Source organism: Lonchura striata, chromosome 20 (assembly GCF_050655825.1).
Source record: "Lonchura striata isolate lonStrDom1 chromosome 20, ASM5065582v1, whole genome shotgun sequence".
In the NCBI taxonomy this organism is placed as follows: Eukaryota; Metazoa; Chordata; class Aves; order Passeriformes; family Estrildidae; genus Lonchura; species Lonchura striata.
In genome coordinates, this window is record NC_140722.1 from 6992284 (window position 1) to 7019175 (window position 26892).

The following is a 26892-nucleotide window of genomic DNA, read 5'->3' on the forward strand; positions in this document are numbered from 1 at the left end:
ATGTATTGAAAATATCAAATGAGCAGCTGTTACAATGTGTTTAATCACCCGGTCATGCATCATAAACTTACACATTTTTGACAACTTTGTTTTATAAAATGCAATATAAAAATAAATTTTATCAAAATAAGATGTATACTTAACCACCCAACACCTCTAGGTTCACATATAACAGAAAGCAAAATTAATATTTGAACAACACTATGATTAATTCATGCCAAAATGAGATTTAACAAAAACGATACTTCAGCCAGTTCCTGAAAATACCTCAGGGCTCATAACACCCATTTACAAGAGTATAAATTCAAGTACTTTATGTACAGTTTGCAGCTACCTTTTGTGCCACCTAATGCCAATGCAGTTCAAGTATCCTTCCTTATGTGTTGGATTTGGTAGGGATAGCTTATGTACTGGAAAAGGCATATATAACCATGGAAAACAAAGCTATTTCAAGTGGAAAGAAGGAAAAAACTGGTTGTGCTGTGAAAACAAAAAAAACCCCAAACACCCCCCAAGCAAAAAAACTACCTCCTCCTGTAAGCTTTTCCTAGTGCTTCTCTTAACTTGCAGGTAAGGAGATGCTATATGACACAAATGCTTATTTTCCAAATTTCCCAGAAATTCTGGGAACAAACTGATGTCTTTGCTATGAAGTGCTAAAGTTCAAAGAACATTCTCAGCTCTGTAGCCAGGCACACATAAGCCAGAGCAGTGCTTTCTGTAAGACATGCCAAGCACTGGTCAGAGAGACTTCAGGGCTAGAGACACAGCTCAGTAGAGCTGCAATTCCTGGTTCAGTTCTAAAGCAAGGAACAGCAAATTTGAAATAACAGATGCCTGATAAAGCCTGGCTTAATTCAGCATCCTGACATCCACTGCCCAGAAGCCAGCTTTAAGAAAAAGAAGTTCTGGAGGCACAAGACTGGGATTTCTCAGGATTGGCAGCTGTGGTGGTTTAACTCCAGCCAGCACCAACTCCTTTGAGGAAAATTCTACCCCAGCCAAACCCAGCACAACCCTATAACCTCATTTATGATGTTTAAATCATATTCTTTATTCTTAATGAGCAGAGGAAAGAAGAGAGTGAGGTGGATCTGGTCTGCCTACTATTTAAGGTGTGCAAGAAAATATAAAAGCCTGGAAAAGTGTGAGTTTTGTAGAGATTCCTCAGCCTTCTGCTGAACACCATTAGATTTCTTTCTTTTTGAAGGACACCAAACTGAATTTTGAGTATCTAACTTCCCTCTCTAGTAGTTATATAAGGGGATGAAAAGTAGCTGTTCCTACAGTCACTATACCCCCACTTCTAACCCTGCAACACAATTAAGGAAAGACTATCAGTGAGGCCTTCATCTCCAGGTAGAATGGTCCACTCTGCTTTTTTCATTTGTACGTTGTGACTGGAATTAAGAGGCACTGAAACAACAGAGGCACCACTCTGTTCTAGCAGTTCAGCAGTGTGGGCAGCCACTGATCTGTTCAAGTCCTGGTGCTGTGTGCTACTGGCTTCTAGGTGGCAAAGAACGGAATTAATTTCTGCAAAACAGAGAACATATTCTGCTCACAAAGGAGGAGCTGCCTAGCAGTACTCTTTTACCTTATTTTAAGCAGATGGAAAGAGTAGTTGGGTTTTTTCTTTGCACTAAAGGTTATAGTTATCAAAGAGGAGTTACAATTGACTTGTAAAGGTAAGAAAAATGAGATGCTTTCACTGAGGAAAATTAATCACTTCCCACTTTTAACCTAAAACTATTGATGTGATGAGTTTTCTGCTCCTAAATATTCTAAAATGCCACCCAGAAAAGAAAAAAAGCTTCATGGTTTTACCCCTTTTCAGAACCCAGTCTCTTTTAATGTCAGGATGACAGGTATGGCATTTGCCACCCCTTAGTTTCAGGATGAGGTCTGCTGCCAGGTCACGAAGTCATTACAGTCCTAGAGTCTCCTTTTGGCAGTGCAGTCATGCTGCAAGGGGGCTAAGAGGAAGAAAGACATTTAAAACAGAGTTTGGCACTTTGAAAACTGAATGTCTGAGATCCTCAAGATAATTTGGTTTTATATTTACAGAAATGTAACTGGTGCCTATAATCACATTTGGCACTAAATCAAGATTTCATCCAGAGAAAGTGCTCTAGTGATAAGTTCCCAATTAGAAGGGATGTTCTTTTCCACCAAACAGTGAATTATTTCACCTTGAAGTAACAGACTGTGCTTTCCTCGTCCTCGTGAGGTTTCCCATCTCCACACCATTATAGTGCAGAAAAATGTGTGCAAAGAGTGTGCTGAGAGTTAAGTCAAGACCATTAAATAAAATGAACTTGGGGAGTGGGAACAGCTTATTCAGACACAGGTATCTTACCCTGGTTTGACATCAATGTTAGTTCTGTCTCTAGACAAAGACCTAGAAGCACAGGCATACAAGTTATGGGTAAATATCACAGAGATGATTCAAGTCTAACTTCATACAGGAACATGAAAACCGAAGACAAAAGTGGTCAACAAAGTTAAAAACCAAGTTGTAACATTTCACAGAAAAGCTGACAAGCACAGTTAACAAAATGCTACAATATCAGGAAATTTAAGAATGTGCTTTTAAAAAGCCTGTCTGCATTTGGTTTCACAGACTTAAAACTCAAATTCAGCCCAAAGTAACAAGCTAAAGCAGCACCTTGCTGTCTTACATGAAGTATTGCCTTCTATACATCACATGCCAACTGCTACAAAACCTCCTCACACATCCTGGTATGAGGTACTTACCCAATTCTTTATCTCAACCAGAAAAGAACTGTCAGTGTGGGAAAGTGGCTGACACAGCTTTCTTTTATTTGGTCCTGAACCTCATTAGTTGAGGCTGTTGTCCAATCTAAAGCCTTAGTAAATGATCTGAAAAACGTGCTTTTTTCTGAAAATGAAGATTGCATCTGCTGTATAAACCTTGGTACAGACGTTATGGTAGTTAATCCATCAGTCACAGTTCCTCCAACTGTGAAGAAGGTTAAGAGATGATCTCCATACAGGTATTCATTAGTAAATTTTTTTCTGTATTAATTTGAAAAAAATATTTCAGAACACCAACTCACAATCTGAACTATGTGACAGAGGGCAGGCCAAATTAAACTTTATGGTTTTAAAGCAATCTTCACTACAGAATTATATTTTGCACGGTTCAAAAGCCATTTTCTTTCTTTCACCACTCTTTCATTACTGGTGTTTGCAGAAGGGGAAGGGACCAGATAATCACAAAGCTTGTAAGTCATCCTCACTTTTCACCTGTGTGAGGTGGGGACAAGAAATTGTCAGGCTTACCTATCTGCAATATTTTTTTTTCCTTTATAATTAGAAAGAATAGGCCAGTTTGCACTATTCACACACAGGTTGATGAGCCTCAAGTCTTCTACCTAACTTTGCTCTTTGCTTTTACCCTTCCCGAACTCTGCCCTGCCCCTGTTGTGCCCTCTCCAGCTTCCTTTGGTTCTACAGTGTAAAGTGCCTCAGCAGTCTGTCCCTAAACTGCAGGTTTAGGAGTAAGACAGAGTTCACAACATCACCTAGCAGAGCAGACCTTAACTGTGCTGGAAAACTTCCCTGCAGTGCTTTGTTAGTAACAGTAATAGAGCTGAGGTTTCATCCCTCGCAGGGAATCATCACACTGCTTTTCATCAGCATCCCCACTCACTAGCAGGTCGTGGGGAGAGCTGTCACAGGGGAGCACCAGCTCGGAGAAATCATGCAGGAAGTCCTCTTCAGAGGCCAGCAGCAGCTCGTTCCAGGCAGAGATGTCCAGCTTGCCTGCAGTACCACCGTACTCTTCAGGAAGGATCACTGGAGGAATGTTTTGGTGAAGGGAATTCAGATCACAGCCATGAAGAAAAAACTGAAGGAGAAAGCAGACAGAGCTTTAAAAGTGCACATCAAACACTGCAGCAAACTGCTGGAACAGCCAGCTAACAAGCTTATTTTAAGCTAAAGAACTTTAAGAAGTGATGTGTTCATGGGCAAGTGGCAGCACAGAACAGTGAGCAGGTGCAGTCAGACACACCAGTGAGAAAAGTCTTGAGACAAAATCCACACCTTGTGCAGACTAAATCCCAGCAAGAGAGACTTGACAAGTGTCTGGGCTGAGGTCCCAGATTCAGTTCATCCCCAAGTTTGCTCATGGGATTTAAAGTACTTATCCTTGTGGACAAAAAAAAAAAAAAATCATCCTTGGGAACCACAGTCCTGTGGAGAGGACACTTGTGCCACATAAGACCCTTGCATAAGGGAAAAGAGCAAGGAAGGGACTACACAGTTTTCCTGTGACACCACCTCATGAACTAAGTGCTACTGGCCCAAATAATCCAACCACAGGGATAATGTCCGGGATACAGAGTATATGTACTAAAGTTCCATATTAATATTTTGCCAGTATTGAGTTCCTCAAAGTTTCTGTCTCACAGACAATTTTCCCAACAGGCATATTTTTAAAAATTAAAGCAGAAAGTAAAATGGTACCAACATTTTTCTAACTGTCAAGTATTATAATTTTTTTTTTTTACTTAAGTGTGGCCAAGCGAGGAACTTATAAACATTAATATTAATGTTAAAATCACATAGATCCTTACCCTGTTTGCAATCTTTTCCTTCAGAAAAGGCTTGATGATTGCAAAAATGCCTTTGAATATACGAGGCTCATTTATTATGTTAACAGCCTTTATTCGAATGGGGAATCCATCCTGAAGGGTAAAGAAGATTTTAGTAATGCAGTTTAAAAAAACATTTGCCATCTTTCTCTTTTTAAAATTTTCTGAGACTGACTGCTGCATAACCCACTGGCTCCCCAACTTTAATTTGAGGTACTAACATACACCAATACAACAGAAATTCAACTTGTTACAGAGAGCAGTCCCAGGATGACATCTGTGAGCATAAAAACAAAATCAAGGGACAAGAAAACCATCAAAAATATACTGTTGTCAGTAAATCCTCATTTCTAATGTTGACGTTTATCTCCCTTGACAAAAACACTTAGATAACCCCTGTCCTTTGGATATTCCCATCCTTGATCAGGATGCAATCACAAAGTGATGTCTGCAGCTCTTGAGGAATGCACCCCACTCAGTGCCAGAGCAGGCTGCTTCTAACAGCGTGTCCAGCAAGATTTGGTGCCCAAGACACTCTAAAATGTGTTTTTATGTGAATAAGTAATCTAATATCACTAGGAAACACTGTTTCCCATACAGGCCAGTTTAAAACAACAGCTTATTATGGGATTTTTGCTGCAGAAATTTATTTGCAGAAATATTTTTTCACAGGCAGAAGCTCATGATCAGCACTTAAGGACTCAGTGAGGTTTCCTTCCCCTATAACAAGCCCTACATATACAAATAAGTCAGTGCTTGGAGTGAAAAGCAGGCAAGAGGCACTGCTGGAATATTTTTCTCTATAGGAACGTCAGTGAATTACCTCATCTTAACAGAAGCTGCAGCTCAGCAGTGTTGATGCAACACATTTATATTCCACTCTACCTTTATGTCCTTCCCCAAGTTCAGCTATTCTTTTGTGAATATCTTCCAGTAGGAACAGCAGGACGCCCATGGCTTTATTTGCACAAATTAAATATGGACTTACAGTTAAATGACACAATTAGATCATAATGTAACAGAGTGAATTCTTATAAAGGCCTTCCTTAACTCTCCTACATTCCCCTGATTCACCCTGTCCTTCCTCATACAATGGATACAATAAAGGATGTAATCAGCTCATGCCAGAACAAAAGTAATGATGGAATGAACTCATTCAAGAGAAGTTTTCTCATCTCACTCCTCTAGACTGTATCAACATCAAATTAAATCATCAGACTTTCCTGCCACTTTGGCCAGGCTACTCCTGAGTCCTTTCTCCTTCCCATTTTGTCCAGCTTCACTTTGTTTATATCCTTGCTCTAACTTGCTCTCCAACACCTTCCTTGCACACATCCAGGCAGAGCTATTTTCATTACTGTCTCTTTTGCTGCCCCTGTGCTAAGGAAGCCTTCAGGGCATGAATGGAAATCTTCCTAAATCACACCCATTCAAAAATCCTCTTAAAATTTTTGCAGCACTTTTTGATGCACCTGCCCCACGATTGGCTCCATCTTGGCTGACAGGAACCATTTAAATATCAGGCCATTTCCTCACTGTCTCATCCCTAACTATAATTCTCTGCTCTCTCCCCTACCACTACCTTGCAGAACTGCTTCTGTCTGTTCCAACTCAAAGTCTGCATTTCTAATGGAAATTTAGTTTTAGATATGCAAAAGTCAAAAAAAGGGGCAAGTGAGGTAAGTTGGCTTGCAAGGGTGTGAGAAACTGGTTGGGCAGACTTAACTCTGCTAGTGAAAGCCAAAATTATGACATTTGTGGTGACATAGTTAAGAACTCTACACACAGAAGTCGTCATTTACAATGCACAAGCTTATTTTCCCACCAGTTCAGGTCTTACCTGAAGAATTCCAATCACTTTTTTGGCTACAAAAGGACCAAAATGAGACGCCTTAGATAAGCTGACTCCTTTGTAGTCTGCCAGGATTACAATTCCATTCACCTGGGTCTCTTCGGACTGAATGAGTTTTTCTAAGGTTAAGTATATGGCACGAATGTTCTCAGTAATCGGATAATTACTGGGTGTCCATCTGTCTGAGGTTACAAGACAGGGATGGTAAGTCGGAAAGTGAAGATAAGCTAACAATACACATTCCAAAAAACTGATTTTCTATTTACCTGGACTCAAAAGTTAGCCTGTACAGCCACAGTTCTAGTTCAGAGCAGCCTTTCTTAAGCAAGAGGTTCATGGCAACTCATGTTTACTTCAGAGAGCAAAGGCAATGGTTTTAAGAACCCCGTTCTCCACCCAGCACAGCTCATTAATAGCAATTTCAGCTCAGAAAGAAGGCAGGTAAATGGAAGAGAGGAGAATGAATGAAGAGAAATTTACAGCAAATCTGGCAGCATCAAAAGCACATGAAAGACTCAGATTATTTACACAGGAGTCAGAGCTATAGGCTTCTCTCTCTGCTGATTGTAAAAACAAATTATGAGCTTCTAAGGGTAGGCCAGCAGCCCTGTTTCAATCTGAGTGACTGCATAATAATTTTCCTTGAATTGCCTAATATTTAATCAACCCACCTCACTGCATTTTCATTTTGGCATGACCGCAGTTATTGCTGACAGAGGAAAAGGAACTGGAATAATGCTGGCTAAGGACCAGCATGTCCCTTCCCCAGTCAGCTTTTCAAATTTGAGAGAGCCCACATACTCTGTGCAAGTCACCACTGCTCACAGCAGAGCAGGGAACAGGCTTTTAGCCCAGACACACCTCGAGGATGGGGAACAGAGACACTCGGGACTGAGTACCTGGGCGGATGCAGACGACGTGACGGCCCTGCGGGTCCCGGTGAGGCAGCACGGTGACAAAGCCTGACTCCAGGACAGGCTTTATTGCAGATGGCTTCAGGTTACTGAACACCTCTGGCCAGGTCCTCCTGCAGGTGTGGTAGTTCACCAGGAGCTGAAGAGCTCGATCGTAATCAAACTTCCTGGCTCGGAGGAACCTCAGCAAAAAAGCATCGTCCAGGCACGTCCCCAGGGAGGGATAGTCCTTGCACACCATATCCCGGAGTGCCTGCACGTCACGGAGCCTCCATTCAGGCTTCTCCTGGAGCTCCTCCCGGGCTTTGGTAACAAGATCAGGAGACAGGGTACAAACATACTTTGGCCGGTCTGGCAGGAGCTCATTGTCTGATGGAGACCCTGCTGACGGACTTGTCCTGGTGCAGTCGCTCTCTCCTGACATAATGCAGCAGGAATCTGTCGAAAAACAAGTGCTGCACATGACAAACAAACCCACAAACTTACAACCACAGTGACTGTTTACAAATTTATCATATTCTGTATCCCTCTGTTTCCTAACTGAAGACACTGCCTTTCCAAGAAGCAGCGCTACAGTCAAGGCACACCGTTCATTTTAATTCTCCCATCAGGATTAGAAAGTGCAAGTTACTCTAATCTCTTTATCCTACCTAGCAGGTAGAATGGTACCCTGGATGAAACCTAACCAATTAAAGTTAAAATACAGAATTACACAGCTTCACTGCAAAACACAGAATTTAATTTAATGCTTATTTCCTATGTCCAGTTGAAAACTAAAGCAAAGCAAACATCCCAGATTGTCATGATCCTCACATTTGGTCGAATTACACCCTCTTCTGAGAAGCTCCCGCATCTAAGCCCAGACAGCCAGGCATTTTTCTTAACTTCTCTGGCAAACACATCCACTTACCAACACCCTGCCCAGGTGAATGTTTTGAGCAATTCAGGAGGAGCAGCACGCGGGGAAATAAGAAATGGCTGCAGTGCACAGACTGGATGAGCAGGTAAGAAAATTGCAGACTCTTATGCCAGCATTGCATGGGTACTGAGGCTAGCTTAATCTAGTTTTAACTTTTCAGTGTGATGTCAGTATGTCTGACCTGGGAGCTGAAATTCCAAATCCAATCACAAGTGGACAGAGATGAGTAAAAATAAGAAAATAATTCCTGTAGCTAGATCTGGCAGGGAAACACGGCTTTATTTTGCAGAGATGTTCACACTCACTCCCAGCCCATCACACGGAACCGCCTGCCACAGGGACACTCGTCACCCGCACGGCCAGACCCCCAGTGCCGCCACCCACCTCATCTTCCCGGCGGCTGGGGCGGCCCCGGCGCCGCTCCCGGGGCCGCGTTAACGGGGCACAGCCGGGGCCGGGCAGCCCCAACCCGAGCGCGGAGCGCCGCCCGGCACCGGGGCGAGGGGGCTGCCGGGCACCGCCACACCCGCAGCGCCCGGCCCGCAGCTCAGCGGTACCGGAGATACCGGCCCGCAGCCCAGCGGTACCGGAGATACCGGCCCGCAGCCCAGCGGTACCGGAGATACCGGCCCACAGCCCACCCGTACCGGAGATACCGGCCCGCAGCCCAGCGGTACCGGAGATACCGGCCCACAGCCCACCCGTACCGGAGATACCGGCCCACAGCCCACCCGTACCGGAGATACCGGCCCGCAGCCCAGCGGTACCGGAGATACCGGCCCGCAGCCCAGCGGTACCGGAGATACCGGCCCGCAGCCCAGCGGTACCGGAGATACCGGCCCACAGCCCACCCGTACCGGAGATACCGGCCCACAGCCCACCCGTACCGGAGATACCGGCCCGCAGCCCAGCGGTACCGGAGATACCGGCCCGCAGCCCACCCGTACCGGAGATACCGGCCCGCACCCGCCCGTACCGGAGATACCGGCCCGCAGCCCAGCGGTACCGGAGATACCGGCCCACAGCCCACCCGTACCGGAGATACCGGCCCGCACCCGCCCGTACCGGAGATACCGGGCCCGCCCGTACGGGAAATACCGGCCCACAGCCCACCCGTACCGGAGATACCGGCCTGCAGCCTACCGGTACCGGAGATACCGGCCCGCACCCACCCGTACCGGAGATACCGGCCCACAGCCTGCCCGTACCGGAGCTCCTGGGCCCCGGATCTCCCGCTTCCGCAGTCCCCGGGCCCGCAGCCCAGCGGTACCGGAGCTCCAGGCCCGCATCCGCCCGTACCGGAGCTCCCGGGCCCCGGAGCTCCCGGCTCCACAGTCCCCAGGCTCGCACCCGCCCGTACCGGAGCTCCCGCCCCTGCCCGTACCGGAGATACCGGCCCACAGCCTGCCCGTACCGGAGATACCGGCCCACAGCCTGCCCGTACCGGAGATACCGGGCCCGCCCCCGCCCGTACCGGAGCTCCCGCGGAGCAGCCGCGCCCCGGCCCCGCCGCCCCGGAACGGCCCCGGCCGCTCGGAAGTGACGCGCCCGCCGCTCCTGCGCCGTGCCCCCGGCTGGTCCCGGGGTCGCTGCCCGTGCGGTTCGGGCCGGCCCAGACCGGGGCTGCCTCCGTGTCTGGGCTCTGCTCCGTGCGGCGAGGGCAGGCCCGGGGACGCTGCCCGAGGGGACGCCTGTCCTCGGTTCCACCGCATCCTCCGTGCCAGCGGCGGGCCACCGAGGCAGCACTTCATATGGACACACACGTGTATATATGCGCACATGTATACGCATACATACATATATGTACACTCCAATATATGTAAATAATACCTGTATTTTATAAAACACATTTTACAAATACATTACACTTGCAAAAACGCATTTTATATGTATAGAATGTATTATGTATAGAAAAACTATGCATATATGTGTGTATAAATATACATATGTATATATATACATATGTATGTATACATGTGCTTTTAAATACACTTATGTGTGTACATATGGATATATGTATGTTATGTGTGTATGTAAGATATAATATTGCTATGCAATATATGTAATTATATAGTATACAGCAGGTATATTTACATATGATCTCTAGATTACATACTAATATATAATATATAATCACATAAATAAAAATACGTTTTATTTTTACATATGTACACACACACACATATATATACATACATAATACAAAAACAAATATACCCTATGTATCCTATATATTTTATATACAAATATATATGGCTCTCCCTACCAGCCTGAGCTGGTGTGGGATCACTGGCCACAGCTAATAATCAAAATTATTAGCTCAAAGCAGGCTCCAGGTAAGCATATATATATTACATATATAAATGTTAATAAAAGGAGACTTTTGGGTTTATTTGGCTTCAGTTTGGTTCTTGACAGGACAGAAAACCGTATTATCCCACAGGAGGTCAGGTGGTGGTGCCTGGCCTGTCTGCATGGAATTGGTAACAAAAAAGATGGTCACTCCCAGGCTTGCTGCATTCAAAAAGGCTCTCTGGGGAGTGGGAAATGTCACATTTACTCCACAGATGCAGGGACGCAGGGGGTGATTGCAAACGCCTCTGCAGCCTGCAGGGACCGTCCCTAGGGCGCCGTGGTTTCCCTTCCCTTCCCTTCCCTTCCCTTCCCTTCCCTTCCCTTCCCTTCCCTTCCCTTCCCTTCCCTTCCCTTCCCTTCCCTTCCCTTCCCTTCCCTTCCCTTCCCTTCCCTTCCCTTCCCTTCCCTCTCGCTGCAGGCCGTGTTCTCAGCCAGGAGAGGGAGTCGAGGATAGTTGGACAGAGGTTCCTGGGAATCCCAGGGCCCGCAGTGGGAATCAGGGCCCTCCTGCAGCATACAAGGTTCAACTCTGATTTGCTTCTCTGCCAAGGGTTCACCCTTCCAAAGTAGAGAATGTTCCAGTGGCGCTGTACCTGGTAGGAGAGATGGCAGCATGGAAACGGATGGAGTGTGTCACAGGTGTCCACCTGCAGAGAGCTGTTCCAGGGATGGAGAATACATTAATTCCAGCCTGTGCTCATGGTCAAGCCCAGATCTGGGTGCAACCTGGCAAGCTGGTGCCTGAGCTGGGTTCAGTTTGCATCTGAGTAAACTGGGCCTGTTTGTGACATTGCTCTGTGCCCCTTCCAGTAGATTTGTGAGATAAAGGAGGTTGGAAGGGACCTCAGGAGGACAAGACATTTTGCATTGCTCCCATTTCCATTCATACAGCTCCTGGGCATAGAGCTCCTGCTCCTCCTGCAGAGACACAAGTGTGGGAGAAACAGGAGTCCCAGGTGTGTGCTGTGGACATGGATCTGTGGCTTCCCAGCTGAAGGCATGACAGAATTGCCTGGATCACCTGATCCACCTAATTGCTGATCTGAGAAAAGGCTTCAAAACACCAGACAACTGAGAAGTACTGGAGCTGCAAACAGGAATTTATGCTAAAGGCTGCAAAATCTGCTTGGAATTTGCACCTCTAAACAAGAGAGGAAAATTTAGCAGGGAGGTGACAGTTCCAGTCCTGACTGGTTAATGGCTGCTGCAACAGGGAGTGAACAGGGATGTTTGAAAGGAGTGACATGTGAATGGAGCTCTGTTTTGGGGAGCAAGAAGCACAGGAAATAAAGGAGAATCAGTAACAATCAATTGAGAGATATGGACAATGAAATTAGAATAAAAGTAAGAGCCTTAGGCAGGTGAGAGAGAATGATGAAGGAAAGTAGAAGTGAGGATACTGCATGGTGAGGAAGAGCTAGGAGTGGAATATAATCTGGGGATGGCCCCCAAATGAAGTGACTGCCTTACCTCAGCTTTTTTAATGTGGAGAATGTTGAACTCATGGAGAGCAGTGGGTGGTGAGTGGAAGTGAGGGGGTTCAAGCATCAAGCCAAGTTGTGGGGGGAGTTTGAAAATACTGGCACAGGAAATCACAGGAACTGTAGCAAGAGCTTCTGTAATTTACTCTTCCTGGTGTTGGCATCCTGTGACTAGAAACCAGTAAAGACAGAACCTGTCCATAAGGAAGTAAAAGCTAAAAACTGAAAACAAACATCCAGGAACTGACAGTTCCAGGAGACATGATAGCTGTAGCCTGAATTTAAATTCTCCTTCCTAGGAAAGAGAGTTTTGCCCTTGTCCTTGTTCTGACTGCATCAGACAGGAGAAGGAGATGCTCCACCACATGCCCACAACCCTCCCCAGCTGAGATGAACCCCACCAACTCTGCCACTCCATCAGGTCCAAACCTACAGTCTTTGCAGGAGCTGTTGTCAGGAGTTGTGACCTTGGGAACCGCACCCGGAGCCCTGTGGGGAATCCAGCACCTGGAGCCCCGTGGGGAATCCAGCCCTTCTCGTGTTCATCCCTCCTATCCCATGTGATTCATTCCTTTCTCAGCTCCGCTCCTGGGTGCTCCCATGCTCTGCCGTTGTGTTATAAATGAGTGGCTGTTGGTGTTGGTTGATATTTAATGAAGTCCATGTAATATTCTTCACTTATTTACTTATCCAATCCCAGTCTTAATACCCAGCCTGGGAAAGTTATCTTGGCTTCTTTAAGCTTTTCCACCATTAGCAATAAACGTTTTACTGTCTTGGCAAGCTGAGGCTGAAAAGCGAGAGCATGACTTCAAACAGCACTGCTCACGGAGAAGGCTTTAAACTGATATTAAATCACTAAACTGTGCAAACGTAACAGTCCTGTAATAAAGATAATCCGTGAGCAGTTCAGTCCAGGAGGGGCTCTGGCCCTTGGGTTGCAGGTGGAACCTCTGGGCCCCACCAACTAAAGAGTCCTTTTGGGCATCTCAGCATCAGAGCAGAGAGCCACTCATGCTGCAGCGCTGGACAAGGTCTGCCTGTGTGTGAGGGCTTCCATCTCAAACCTGAGCTGCTTCTCCTGCACCAGGGCAGCAGAATGGGAAGGGCTGTAGGGGAGCAGCAGTCCCTACTCATCACCCAGGCAGGGCCATACCAGGCTCCAGACATGGTGCCTGGCTGTGATACAATCCAACAGCTCTGCTCTGCACTCGGAGCATGAAGTGACTAAGAAAATAGGCCCTAAATGATCATAAATATTCCACTCAAAGCCTGGAAGTGTGCATCCTCCAGGACAAGCTTCCGTGCCTGCCGTCATCCTGCATGTGGTGGTGTGAGGAGGGGATCTCACAGATGGGAGTCTCAGCTGGGAGAGCACACACTGGGCTGCAGGGGACCATCCCTGCTCTGCTCATGCCATCCCCACGCACAGATGGCACGCCAGACCCACACACAGAGCTATGGAAACAGGCACTAATGTGCAAATGCACACAAATCTGTAGCATCTGCTGCCAAAGCAGCTGTACACAGGCAGGCACCACTACCCAGGTACATAAAGCTGTGCTAAGCTGCTGACAGACCCCCAGAAAGCCCAGCGTGTGGTGGGACACAGACATACACCCTTACCCAGCCCAGGCTTTGAGGGAAGACTTCCCCTCTCCTTGGCTTTACCAGCTTCAAGATGAGTGGTGTTTTTGCAAAAGCTTGGTGAGGAATGTGCTTGGCAGGACCTCTGAATGTTTTAAATATTACAGGATTTCTGCAGTTTAATTTTATAGAATCACAGAATAACCTAGGTTGGAAGGAACCTTTAAAGGTCATCTAGTCCAACACCCAGTTTGCTCTGAGCTGAGCATTTCCTTTCACTTGTTTCATGATGCTCTCTGGAAGGCGAGCAGCTCTCTCCGAGGCAGGATGGGTCTCGGGCAGGATTAACCCTTGCAAGGGGCTGTGATGGGGCTGCCCTGGGACCTTGGCATTGCTCCTTGTGGAACACAGGCTGCAGCTGTCAGAAACACTCAGGTTTGCTCCTGCAAGAAACCAGTTGGTAAATGATGGAGGAAACTTTCCAGGGGCAGAATGAGGGAAGCATTGCTGGGCTGGACTGGGTGCTCCAGCTCTTGGGGCTTTCAGCCTGGGGATCACCAGAAGCCCATATATCTATATCAGTGAGAAGGACTGAAGCAGGGCTGGGTTTTAGACCAGCCTGAGTGATATCTTTGCACATCCTTGGGGTGAAGGAGTGCAGCTGCATGGTGGCCTGTGAGGGGAGGAGTTGCATGCAAGAAATAGTATGATTTCAATGGAAAATTAAGAGCCTGGGATGCTGGAGCTATCTCCACTGCTTTATCAACAGGTATGCAGCACAGCAGGTCTCCCATGTGCTCTCCCAGGTGAGAAAGTGGCACTCTAATCCCACACCTTAGAATATGGTTAAGAGAGGGCTAAGACCCATTCAGAAGCAAGGATCCCAATGGTTATGGTTTATCTGTGCTGGAAGTGCTGTAGGTCTGAGCCAGGCATTGTGGGTTTGGCACTAAGGTTTCTCTTTGCTGCTTCTGCCTCAAACTTTTTTCTCAGTGTCTTGTCCCTGCAAATCAGCTTTAAGTGGATTTCAGGATATGCTTGAGCCACTATGCTCCATGTCAGTAGTTAATGGTAAGTAACCCATCAGCAGGATTAATTAAAAAGTGGTTTTAAAGCCCAGTGGTGTTTTGGAGAGTCCTGGAAAGGAGCAGAGTATTATGAGTTACTTTATTGTAATGACTTTCCCGATCAGTGAGGGGAACATGTCCTGTTCCAGCCAGTGCTGACACCTGGCTTGGCAGCAGCAGAGAGGAATTCCTGTCTGACTTGGGATGCTTTCTGTGGTGGGTGTCTATCCAGGCACTCCCTCAGGCAGCTCTTGTGCTGTTTCTTGCACCCAGAGCAGTTTCAAGGAGGAGCTGGGGAATCACAACAGCTCCCCCAGACCCCTCATCTGGTGTGGGATCCCCCAGGCTCACAAGGGGTCCCTGGCCTTTGTGAATCCATGGGGTCCCAAGGGACTGCAGGTTCCAGCCAGGCAGAGGCACCCGATGGGAGGGACTGGAGTGAAGCCAGGCAGCAGAGCCCAGGGCTTTGTGTAACCCCTGACTAAACTCCAGGTTAGGGGTGCCTGCAGGCCTCTGGAAGATTTTTGTCATGATCAAGCAAGCCTGGCATCACTCCACATCCAAAGCCAGAGTAAGCCCAGGAAATGCAGTTCCCTAAACACCTTCTTTCCCAGAACTGAGTGAGACTCAGGGCTCTGCTTCCCTGGGTTTGAACTGGGTGCACTCTGATGGTTCCAGCAGCCTCTTCTCTCTCTCACAGGACACTGAACTGCAGGTCGTGACTGCAGGGTTGTTTGTGACAAGCTCTCCTGCTCACTCTCACATAACGAAGCTGACAATATATTGCCATTTTTATTGGCCTGGCTGGCAATTTTTCAGGTGCTAGGTGTGTTTATGATTGCCAGGGTCACACCTCAGTTTGGAATGGGGAGAGGGATTTTAGACATACCCACACCTTACCATTCCTCCTCCAGCCTCTCTGGGTGGAAGGGGCTTGTGCAGTGTGTGGCCTCAGTTCCCCAGGTGCTTGGTGATATTTGCATTAAGCCCAGAGGGAACTGGCCAGCCTGGCACATGGAATTGCCTGGCTCAGCAGTGCCACGTTGCTGAGCTATCCTGGCTGCCTCTCGGTGCTCATGACTATCTGTGCCTGTGTGTGCACTTGTAAGTTTAATAGCAGCTTTTGTCAGAGATGATATGCAGGCCATAAAACTTGTTTGCCCTTTTTTTCCCTCCTCCCACTAAGATATGAAAGCTGTGAAAAAGGCTCCAAAGCCTGCTGGCTCTTTCAGATGAAAGTTATATAAGGAATATGAAAAGAATGCATTTCATAGTGGCCAAAAGACCTAAAAATACCACTTTCACAGATCTTTGCTTGGACGCGATGAAAAGATTCCATAGCCTGACATGGTGCTCTCCAGGAAATCATCCCTAGGCTGAGCTGCAGGCACAGAAAGCTCTTGTGTTCAAAAGCAATGTAAGGGAAGTTGTGTGTCGAAGGCCAATCCTCAGAGCCATCTCCTGTGGCATGGGACATGGCTTGTAGGCTCCAGGCAGCCCAGCAGGATAAAACACAGCCCACAAGTGGCAAGACCAATGTTCCAGGGTGATTGCAGGCAGATGTGAGAAAAGAGGTGAGAGTTGGGATCGAGGACGCCAGCTAAGGACAAGGTTGCTTCTGGGACAGATCATGGGGTTTTTTTCCCCAAGTGAGCTGAATCCAGAAATAAGAAATCTCCTGTAGGAACTGTGCTGATTTAAGATTAACCAGCTAAAGGGCAACCTTGATAGAGCAGTTAATGGGAAGGAGTCCAGGAGAATTTATTGCTTTAAAGATTTGATACTACATATATGTAGTTTTTAGGGCATATACCCAGGTAAAACCAACCATGAATCAGAGGAGAGGAGTCCCAGGGGTTTTTTATTCCACATTAAAAATAATGAATGAAGTCCTTTTCTTTCTCTTGACTGGACTAACCACTCAGTCCTGTGTGTGCTGGGATAACATGTCCTGTGACTGCCTTTGGTTCCCTTGCTCAGCAGTGGTTCTGGGGCTCTGGATCATCACTGGTGCACAGGTAGTGAGGGCAGGTTATTTGAGATCTGTCCTGTTCTCCAGGTCCTTGACTCAGAGTGGAGACAGGCCCTAAATGCTGTCTCCACATAGTCCTCAAACACAGTCTGGATCTCATCTCTGCATCTCATCCCTGCTGACAGTTTTCACCAGCATGACTGTCACTGGGATGCCACTGGATGTGCTAATGGGATGGAAAATCAGGCTGCTTCTCATCCCTTGTACCTAGGATGAGACTGCCCACCTCGATTCTCATCAGAGGCAGGAGGTGGGGGAACATGAGGGCCAGCTCCTGCAGACCAGAGCTGAAAATGCTGGATGTTGTTCCTTCCCAGAGACCTAATCTTTACAGCCATCTACACCTCTGTCCTCTCTTCCTGTTCTCTTCCTGGACGTGCTACAGCTGAGCACAGGCTCCCGTGGTCGGAAAAGCAGGTCATTAAGAGCCTTCTCTAATTGCCAGTGTATCTCCTCACCTTTACAGCCAGTGATAAATTGATTTTCACTTGATCTTACTGTACCCCATAGGCTCAGTCTGGCTCCCACCTGCTGCCAGCAATAGGGTGGCTATGTTTGAAACAAAGGGCAATCACCCACCCCAAAGAGCTCAGAAATTACCTTTGAAATACAAGTGGGACATAAAATGAACATGTTTGAAATGTGAATAATATATTTTAGCTTCTTTTGCTTGGCTTTCAGAATGTGGTTACTTCTAGCCTTTAAGCTCCCTGGAATCGTGAAAGCAAATATTTATTCTTCATGTTTGTTTTTCTTTTAATGAAAATTTGGATTGTCATTCAATCTTATGATTCCAGCACACGTGGCTTCAGGACAGACACATTAGGCTTGCCAGGAAATAGTGACAGCTGGCAACAGCATCAAACACTTGTTTGGGCTTTTTTCTCCATACACATATGCTTTGTGCTCAGACCAACAGGGATGTTAGCCCCTTGATTTAAAATAAATCCTCCCAGAAGAAAGAAATCCATCTGTCTGGGGAAAGTTAGAAAATATTTTTGAATTTATTTTTCTTTTTTTTTTTCCTTTTTTTATGAATACAAACTGTTGTGAAGAAATAGTCTTCTGTTTCCATTGGAAGGCAGAAACCAGCAAAAATTAATGTACAATATCGAGGAATTCTTGGTGCAAATCGACCAAAAAGGATTCCCCACAAAGTATGTCTACATACAGGAAAAAAGGTTGCTGCAGTTGAAAAAGACAGCTTGGTTATTACAGGGTTGGGTGGGGGTTTTTTTGCATTTAATCTCCCAATTATAAATAATCAATGTGATTTACAAAATAATTTACAGAAAATGATTGGATTCATCATTGCAATAAATTACTTGGTACGATGCCACCAGCATTGAGACCATACAATACCTCTGACACCGCCAGCATGAGGTGTTTCATTTTTGCATTGGAAATCAGGGACAGACCTGCAGCTCCTCTGGCTGAGCTGGCTCAGATTTGTCCCCACCAGAGACCTCCTGGCAGCCGTGGGGCCACCATGCCCATCCTCCCGAGAGGCCAGCAGTGGGAGCTGGCAGCTGCAGCCCTGCTGGCACCTGGAGCAGGCAGTGGTGCAGGAAGCTCCTTTCCTGCTTCCAGCTGTAAACCAAAGGTCAGATCCACAGGATTCTGGCACAGGCAGGCACAGAGGAGCAGGGACAGGGGCAGGAGGGAGCACAGCAGGGCGGGCAGACCCAAGGCTGGGGCAGATCCAAGGGGTTTGGGTGAGACAGGGTTATTGCTTGACCTCTGTTGCTTTTCTCTGCAGGACCCAAAGAATTGTATTTTTGAGGTTGGTACTCTCAAACAGTCTGAGGCCTGAAGGAGTCATAACGAATTCTTATCATGTTATAAAGACCCATAAATCTGTTATCAGCCACTCACTCTAAGCTGAAGGAGTGGCACTGCACTGGAGAAGTAGATTGTATGGCATATCTTAGCATTAAAATTGTGTCTGAACTGAGATCCTGGGTCCCAATGCTCACAGCAATTAGAAAGCCCAAGACCTTGGTCCAATCTGTGAGGCTCAAGCTCCTGTCACCCCATAGGTCTTTCCCCTTCCTACATCTTTCCCCCACCTCCTTCCAAATAGGCATCCAGTGGTCTTCTGACTGCTGACAAGCAGTAGTTGGGCTAGTGATATTTGGGCAGTGCTGCCAGCCTGTAAAGGGGTGACCCCATCCCATTAGCTGAAATCCCTGGAATCCCATGGTCCCTCTGATTGCCAGGAGGCAGTGAGTGTTGCAGGGGAAGGGCTTGGCAGTGGTTGCCTCTCCAAGCATTGTGTTGAGAGGGCAGGCATGGCATGGAAATATCAAAACCCATCAAGAGGCAGCGGGATCCAAATAGTGGAGAATCTTGGTGGGCCAGACTTTGCCCCAGCATCAGCTGAAAAGATTTATTAGGTCTGGCTGGGGGGCTTAGTGTGCTGCTGGGTGACACCACGCAAAGACCTGGGACTAGCCAAGGCTTAGGAGCAGTTCTGGCAGTGCTGCCTGGGCAAACCCCATGTGCTTCACCTGCTGTGATGCTCCTGGGGGAGCTTCCATCTCCACCAAGTCTGGCTGGACTAGGGACTGTCAGGGGGGCTGGCATGGCTGTGGGAGGGAAGCCCTCCATTCCCACAGCACAGAGAATTGCTCGTTGCTGTGTGCTGAACCAATGCTGAGATGGCAGTGGGGCAGCAGCCTGTCCCCAGCCAGTCACTGCCACCCCACTGAGGGAGGCAGGAATCTGACCCTCCTTACAAGGACTGAGGGTTTCAGCAAGGCTTCAGCCTTAGTTCTGGGACTCCGGGGCTGCCCATGGCACATGCTGTCCGTAGCTGCAGGAAGACACCTTCTGGTGGTGCTCAGTCCAATAAGCAAGTCCGTGTGTCCATGCCCAGGGACCTCTGGATGGCTTCTCTGGCTTCTCCTCTCACAGTGGCAGAGTCAGTTGGGGCTTTTCTCCCACACGGTGTTGCCAAGGAGGCTGGCTGGTGTGGGCTTGCTAGATGACCTCCTGTTTTGTGATGGCAGGCTGTGGGATGGACGTGGGCTGCTTCGCCACGGTGGCAATGGCTCCAGGCAGCAGCTTGTACTGCTCTGAGCCTGAGCCCGCGGGTGGAGAAGGCTGTGGAGTTTCTGGAGTAGCTGAAGAGAGAGAAACCAAATTAAAAGAGGGTCTCATAAACCTGACAGCACTGAATCTTCAGTCTGCAGGGTTCAGATGTCATCACAGCAGAGTATGTTTGCTGTAGAGCTGGCCAGATACGCAGGCATGGTTTGATGCCCCTGGAGAACCACAATAACCAATATCAAATACGGGGAGCTGCTGACTTTTTGACCTTTACTAACCACATTTTTGGTCAGCCAAGGCCATCTCAGCACAAGGTCCCCAGTGGTGGCCCCATGTGGTGGGTCAGATCTTCCTGTGTTTTTGCAGAGGACAAACTGAAGTCTGAGCCACTCAGGGGAAGGGGAGCCTTTCCACTGATTTCACTAAGCTCTGGATAGGATCATTCATCCCTTAAGGGCCATGTCTAAGTTGCAGTCTGCCAAGGAGTATCTTGTTGAATCAGTTAGTCTGGCCTAATCTAATCTAACCCACCTCTCTGTTTGTCTTTCCCTCCTTTCTGCATAGGAATTTCTCACACGTTCATTACCCGAGACTCTGTCTTGCTTGCAGATTTCCATGCAAGGTCAAAACTACCACTACAGGCACACTGGAAAGCTCCTGGTTTCTCCCAGGAGCTCTCTGTCTCTCTGGATATACTCACACATCTGCCCGTTGTGCATCTGAGGAGGCATTGTGTTGGCCACAATGACGTTCGTTCCCAGGTTCTCCTGGATCAGATGAGGGTGCAGGTGGTGGTGGGTGTGCGGCGTTTCACTTGATGAGCCTAAGAACATGCAGGAGACATCAATTGCCACAATGGCAGGAGACAGTTCAGATGGGCAGACCCATTGTACCCAAATGTCCAAGGCTTTGTGCACCATCAGCTTGTGCACAGGTGACTGGATACAGCCTTCCCTTTTTCCTCCATTAATGCCTTGAACTAACCAACCCCTGCCTGCTGCCTGCATGTCCTCTCATACAGGATTATATTCCTTAGTCACACCTCCACGTGCAGAATAGCACAGTGGGAACTTTTCATTTTGTTTTGTCCCATTGGATGCTTCCACTAGAAAATCTAGGATGTTTCAACCTGAGCTTTCAGACTTTTTTTTTTGATGAGTCCCTTCTGAGAGAGGAGGATTGGTGAAATGGCTGTCAGGTGGGATCTGGGAGGTGCACAGCAAAGCTTGTCTGTGTGCAGAGGGCTGGGGATGCCTCTGTAAACAGAGGGACAGCTGATGCATCTCTTTAGGTGAGAAGAAGTAGAGGACCCTTGGTTACCCCTGTCAAGGACAGGGGAGGTGATTTTTATGTGAGTCAAGGGCTGAATGCAGACTGGCTGTCTCTAACTTTTCCAGATAGGGAGTGGTGACTAAGGAGGGTCTCAAGGGGACAACAATCAGGGAATACCGAGAGGCCTCTTGCCAGACCCTCAAGTACTCACCTCCCAGCAGCATCTCCTGCAGCAGGTTGTCAATCTTAGCCATGCCGAAGAGCTTGACAAACTGGATCTGCTCGATCATCTGCCAGGTGATGCTCTGCAGCACGGGCAGCAGCAGCAGCAGCTCCCCGAAGCGGCCCCGCGAGTCGTACTGCCGGTCGTTGATGTAATCCTCCAGGCTCACCTGCACCTGGTACCGCATCCGCTTGATCTTGGACGGGTCGCTCAGCCCCTTGGCATCTGCAACGACCCACACAGCAAACTCTCCAGGCTGCTGCCCTGGGAGCTGCCTCAGTGGCAGCATGAAGTCTGGGCACAGCCTGAGGTGAGCTGCCTCTGATTCCCCATCGTCTGCTGCAATGGGCAATGTTTCTTTTCCTAGACTGACTTCCCTCCTCCCTCTCTAAGAACAGTTTGGCCCAGAGAGGAGAGCAGGCAGCTTTTCCACCACTCAGAACCAGTGTTAGTCAGCATAATCCAGAAAAGATACTCTCATGGTACCCTCAGCAAGCTGGGGCATACCTGGGTCAAAGAAGATGATGGCTTTCAAGCAGGCATATTCGTTGTCATCTATCTGCAGCTCCTGGAAGGGCAGGACCAGCTCGTCCAGGATGCGGATGGCCACACGGTTCACCTCCACCAGCTCGGGGCAGTTCCGTGGGATGATGTGATCATTTCCTTCAGACAAACAGCACAGGGACCATCACTTTGTCATTGCTCAAGACTTAGCTGGTGTGACAAGGAGTTCAAAATGCAAGTAACTAATGCTGAGATAATTTTGGGAGTGGAGGAATTTAAGAAGTTCCTCCTTCAGCCCCTACCCTGTCTCAGAACACCAAAAATTTTGATCTGTGTTGCCAGAGCAGCTTCTTATTACACAGGAGCTATTCAAGTGAGGAAAAGCTGACAAAGGAGTGAGAGCTTTTTTCTCAATCTCACCACAGCCCCCAACAGTCCCCAACTTTGCCACACCTCATGGCCTTGATGTCAATGTCAGCCAGGCCTAGCCGCACCCAAAGGTTGTGCTGGACATGCTAAAATACAGAACAGCTCAAGCCACCACCCTGCAAAAAGTACCCACAAACACTGAACCACCCTCTTCTTCACCCCAGCAGGGAAGCCTCACAGAAGCAGATAGGCTGGGAGCAGAAGTGCAATTTTTACCTAGCAGCAAGACATCCTTGAACACCATGGACCTCTTGGCAGCTCCCAGTAACAGATGCTCCCCTGCGTGTGCACGTAGCAGTGCTACCTGCAAGGGCAGGGAAAAGTTATTTGGGTGATGCAGAGACTGAGATAAAGCTGTGATTTTATGTAAGCAAGAGGGAAAGCTCAGCATTCCTGTACTGCACTCAAGGATGGGAGTAAGGGCCCTTCTTCAGTTACAGGCAGAGAAAGAGATTAAATAATGGTCTGTGCTAAACCAGTTATAACTCCAGCAGAGCCAGCAGGTAGTAAACAGCACCTGAAATATCCCATATTCAGGACACATGCCATGAGCAGGACCATGCTAGGCTGTCCCAGGACCTCCCACCAGTGTGGGCTGTTTGCAGACAGCTTCTACCAGAACCAGGGACCACACTCCATCCTGGGAAGTGGGAGAAGTACAATCCCCTGCTGTCCCTCTGGGCTGTGCCCACCTCCCACTGCAGTCACACACACAGGGACCCATGTCCAGCTGGCTAGGTCACCCCCTGGCCATTCATCCCCTCCACAGCCACAGGAACTGGGGACAGGGAAGCCAAAGGGATGTTTTTCTCCCCTGATGTTAATGATTGAAGTGTTTCACTTTACACCCTCCAGTGGCTCCTGAGAATGTTCTGAATCTTTTGCCCTCCTTCAGTTAAAAATTTCAGAGATTTAGGCAGAAAGAGAAGTTAACAATTGGACATCCTGACACAAAAACTTCTTAATGTCCAGCCAGGACCTTCTGCTGGAGAAAACAATCATTAAATATTAATAGAGAAATGCTGAAAAGTATGTCCTGATGGGAATGGCCCCCTTTTCCAGTGTGTTATCCTCAGCATCTGTCAAAGCCAAGAGAAGTCTTACCCTACCAGGAATGCAAGGAGATTGTATAATCCATAGAAGAGAGCTCTGGTTAGGAAAGATGCTGATGTCTAGGAGAGGTTTGTTTTTTGTTTTTTTTATACCCCCGATGGTAAAAAAGGTTATGCAAAATAAATAGAGATCCTTGCAAAAAGACTGTGATATTGTGATATCACACATGATACTGGGGGATCTTTATCTAGATGCCAAAATCTAGCCTATCACTGTCCAAACATAGGTGGATGTGTTAGCTGAACTGTTGGAATTGCCAGATCTGCACAAAAGTGAGCTTTCCTACCTGACAAAACTTTGACAAGGAAAAAACAGTCCCAGGGGAGAGTGAAGCTTTCACCTAAAAATTTCCTGCCAATTGCAAATTCAAGAATGTTCAGTTTGAAACCACCTTTTTTATGTCCACAGAATTTCCTTGTTTGAGCAGGGTTAAAGTAAATTACTTCAAGAAGGCCAAACCATCTTATTTAATATTTGTTCTTGCAGTGATGAACCTGAGATATGTAATTCCATTGTGAACTGGGATAAATATACAGTTGTAACACAACAAAGCAGAACTTGAACTTTGAGATGAAACATCTTTGCCTTATCAGACATGGTAGTTTTGACATTTTGGTGCAGATGGAGAATGAGGGGTTGGGTGTGATCTTTTCTGCAAAAGGAGATCTGTTTCATGGAGGAGCCTCTCCCTTGTGGGAAGGCAGGGTTCAAACTGTGCCATCTTTAGACTTTGTTTGCTACTTTGAGGAATTTTGCAGCCCCACAACTTTGCAGCCCCACTAGTTTACAGTTATTGGCCAGGTTTAGGGCCTCTGTTCCAAATGGCACAAGGATGTGATGGGCTATGCAGAGCTGCCCCAGGTCTGTGCTGGGCTGCAGCCTGTTTGCTGTGTAAATGGCATTTGCCCTTGGAGTCCATTGTGGTTTCCCTAAGTTATGAGTTGTATTTTCCTTAGCAATTTAACAGATTTCTTATAATTCTAAACAATTAAATTATAAGCACTTGCACACAATAGAAAAGAAGGAAACATGCTCCCATTTTAAGAGCACTGAATTCTCCAGAGCTCTGGATGCTGCTGGGGGGCTAATAAAGAGCTCAGATTTAGGATTTAGGGGTTTTTGATCAGCTGGATACTCTCAACTGGATATCCTTTTTCTTCTTTATATAAAAGTTACCTCTAGGTCAATAGGGCTGGAGACTGGTCCTAGCTGAAGAGAACACATGCTGGTTTTGTGACTATACACTGGACAGACTGGAAATACCTTCCTACCTCTGACAGGACCTGTGCTGGTCCTGCCAGAAGTGCTGTCCCAGCCACACGTGCTGCTCAAGGCTGGGCACACAACATGTTCTTCAACACCTGTTGCAGACTTCTGAAATTTAGACACCCACAGGAGGCCTCTTCTTGTACCTCTTTGAGGCTGCCTGAGATCCTGCAGTGCTACAGAGGACATCAAACCCACAGTGCTTATCTTCATTAGGGAACCCACAAATGCCATTTTAGTAATTTCTGTTAAATGCAAATATATCCTTGCTATTTAATCCTGGAAAAATATTTTCTACTGCCTTGGGAGAAAACTAGTGTATAGCTTCAAAATTCCACACTGGGAGCATGGATACAAACATACCCCAAGGCAGGAAGCAGCAAGAGACAGGCTGATTTTAAGTTTTGGGTAGACCTTAGGCCAGAAATCTCTCCTGCTAATTCTGATTGCCCCAAGCATTTGTATATCACTTCAGGTTTTCAAAGTGCTGCACAAACCATAATTAATAAATGACTGGCTGACCCCAAAATGCTCATCTGATAAGGACCTAATTCAAGCTCAGTGTTATCTGGCTGTGCTCATGGGCTGATTAGCAGCACATGCAAGTGGCCCGTGCTGGCATTGTATGGATGCCTGACCCGGGCTGGCATTGTATGGATGCTGTTCCAAATCAGCTGCAGCAGTCAGGATAACAGAATGCACAATGAGCATTTTCTCTGAAGGTCTCAGCTGGCTTTGGCTCCCTGCTGCCTTTTTCAGGGCAGAGCGAGGTGGGGTGGATGGGGGGACTTGCCTGGTCATCCAGGGGCAGCTCACAGAAGGGGGGGATGTACTTGGCCCACTCCACCAGCACCAGCAGCTGCTGCTTCATGGACTCACACACGTCAGAAATATTGGCAATCTTCTTCCCTCGGATGTCTCCGTTGAGCACAGGAACCGGGGATGATATCTGGAAGGAGAGAAGACATCCTTCAGCTTTCAGTGCCACAGAGGAAACACAGGGAGGAAAACCCCCAGCCCATGGGTTGTGTTGATGCAGACCCCAGAAATTACATTTTTCTGTTGCACACACCCAGCTCCCAGAACAGGCGACCCAAAAAGACTCATTTAAAGTCAGATCAGCCTGGGGTCTGTGAACATGAAACGCTGCAGAGCAGAGGCTGCGGATCATCTTGGTAAACTGTAATGCCTTGAACAGACTGGAAAGCACATTCCTAAAGCCAGCATCTTCCTCACACTGAACAAGTGTGCTCAGTCAAGATCCAGGAAGGAACAGAGGGGCTTGTGTGGCAGTCAGCCTCACCAGTAGAAAGGACACGTGCACCCAGTGCTGCTGCACAAGCTCCTTGGTCCCACCAAGGTGCAGAGAGCTGCTCCCTCTTCCAGCCTGCTCCAGAGGCAGTGCTTGGCCAGAGCTGCTGTGTCTGCCTTCCACAGGAGGCAAGCAGGCTCTGCTCCTCTCCTGAGTCCTCATGAGCTCACCAGGCCACAGCTTTCTAGGTCTGACATTGCTTTCTGTGAGCACCAGGTCATTAACATTTGACATCATCAACTCTGAATAGCTAAGGGCAGACTTTAAAGGTAACAGTCTCACACCTCCCATTGGCTTTTAGGTCTTTTTGGCAAAACTGGGCAAGTTCAAACATGCCCACAACACAGGTGGCACTTCTTACATGGCAAATTATTTGTGATTGCCATTTCATTTGCAAAGGACAACCCTGACAACTCTGCAAGTACTGTGACACAGAGCTGGACAGAACATCTCCCTGAAATCAGGCACCCAACCTCCTGCCTGTTTCTCATGCATAGCTGCTCACCCAGGTCATCTAAAAATTTGCCCTTAGTCACTACTTCATCCTCATGCCTCTGTAAGCAATTAACTCAACCCCATCACTGCCCTCTGCCTGCCCTCTGTGCTCTTGTACAACATCAGCTCTTCCTGTCCTATTCCTGCCAGCATTTTCAGCTCGGATCCTGCTGGCCTCCCCAAGGAAATGAAATTCAAATGCCACCTGCTTTTTTTTTTTTTTTTTTTTTTTTTTTTTTTTTTTTTTTTTGTCAGGTTGCATTACCTGGAGGCTTTCCAGCTCACCAGCTATTATTGAATAAATAAGATTGTAAAAATCTCACCATGTATTACCCTAATCAGTGGGCCCGGAAGGCTTAGCAAATAAATAAAGACCTCTGGGTAAGTGACCCTGGATC

At 47.4% G+C, this 26892-nt stretch overlaps 2 protein-coding genes across 17 annotated transcripts in view; both read right to left on the bottom strand.

Moving 5' to 3' along the window:
* Nucleotides 1–7: 7 nt before the first annotated feature.
* TTPAL (alpha tocopherol transfer protein like) lies at nt 8–9828 on the bottom strand. 12 transcript variants are annotated; one of them, XM_021527877.4, is made up of 5 exons: nt 9782–9828; nt 7374–7826; nt 6463–6656; nt 4605–4715; nt 8–3874 (listed from the first exon to the last, which is right to left on the bottom strand). In XM_021527877.4, the coding sequence occupies exons 2-5, from the start codon at nt 7810–7812 to the stop codon at nt 3599–3601; spliced, it is 1020 nt and encodes a 339-aa protein (XP_021383552.1). In that variant the 5' UTR covers nt 7813–7826; nt 9782–9828; the 3' UTR covers nt 8–3598. The 12 variants fall into 12 exon arrangements, with proteins under 12 accessions (XP_021383552.1, XP_085414160.1, XP_085414159.1 ...); XM_085558034.1 differs by having other exon boundaries at nt 9752–9828; XM_085558033.1 differs by having other exon boundaries at nt 9722–9828.
* Nucleotides 9829–16525: 6697 nt separating this feature from the next.
* HNF4A (hepatocyte nuclear factor 4 alpha) overlaps nt 16526–26892 on the bottom strand; it is a 36522-nt gene continuing 26155 nt past the window's right edge. For 3 of the 5 annotated variants that reach the window (XM_085558031.1, XM_085558030.1, XM_085558029.1), the window contains exons 5-10: nt 25481–25636; nt 22525–22612; nt 21883–22038; nt 21364–21600; nt 20581–20703; nt 16526–19954 (exon numbers count right to left, since the gene is read on the bottom strand). In XM_085558031.1, the coding sequence (XP_085414157.1) occupies nt 19812–19954; nt 20581–20703; nt 21364–21600; nt 21883–22038; nt 22525–22612; nt 25481–25636 (903 nt within the window). In that variant the 3' untranslated portion in view covers nt 16526–19811. Of the gene's footprint in view, nt 19955–20580; nt 20704–21363; nt 21601–21882; nt 22039–22524; nt 22613–25476; nt 25637–26892 lie in introns of all 5 variants that reach the window. The other 2 variants (XM_077787019.2, XM_077787020.2) reach the window with 1 other exon arrangement.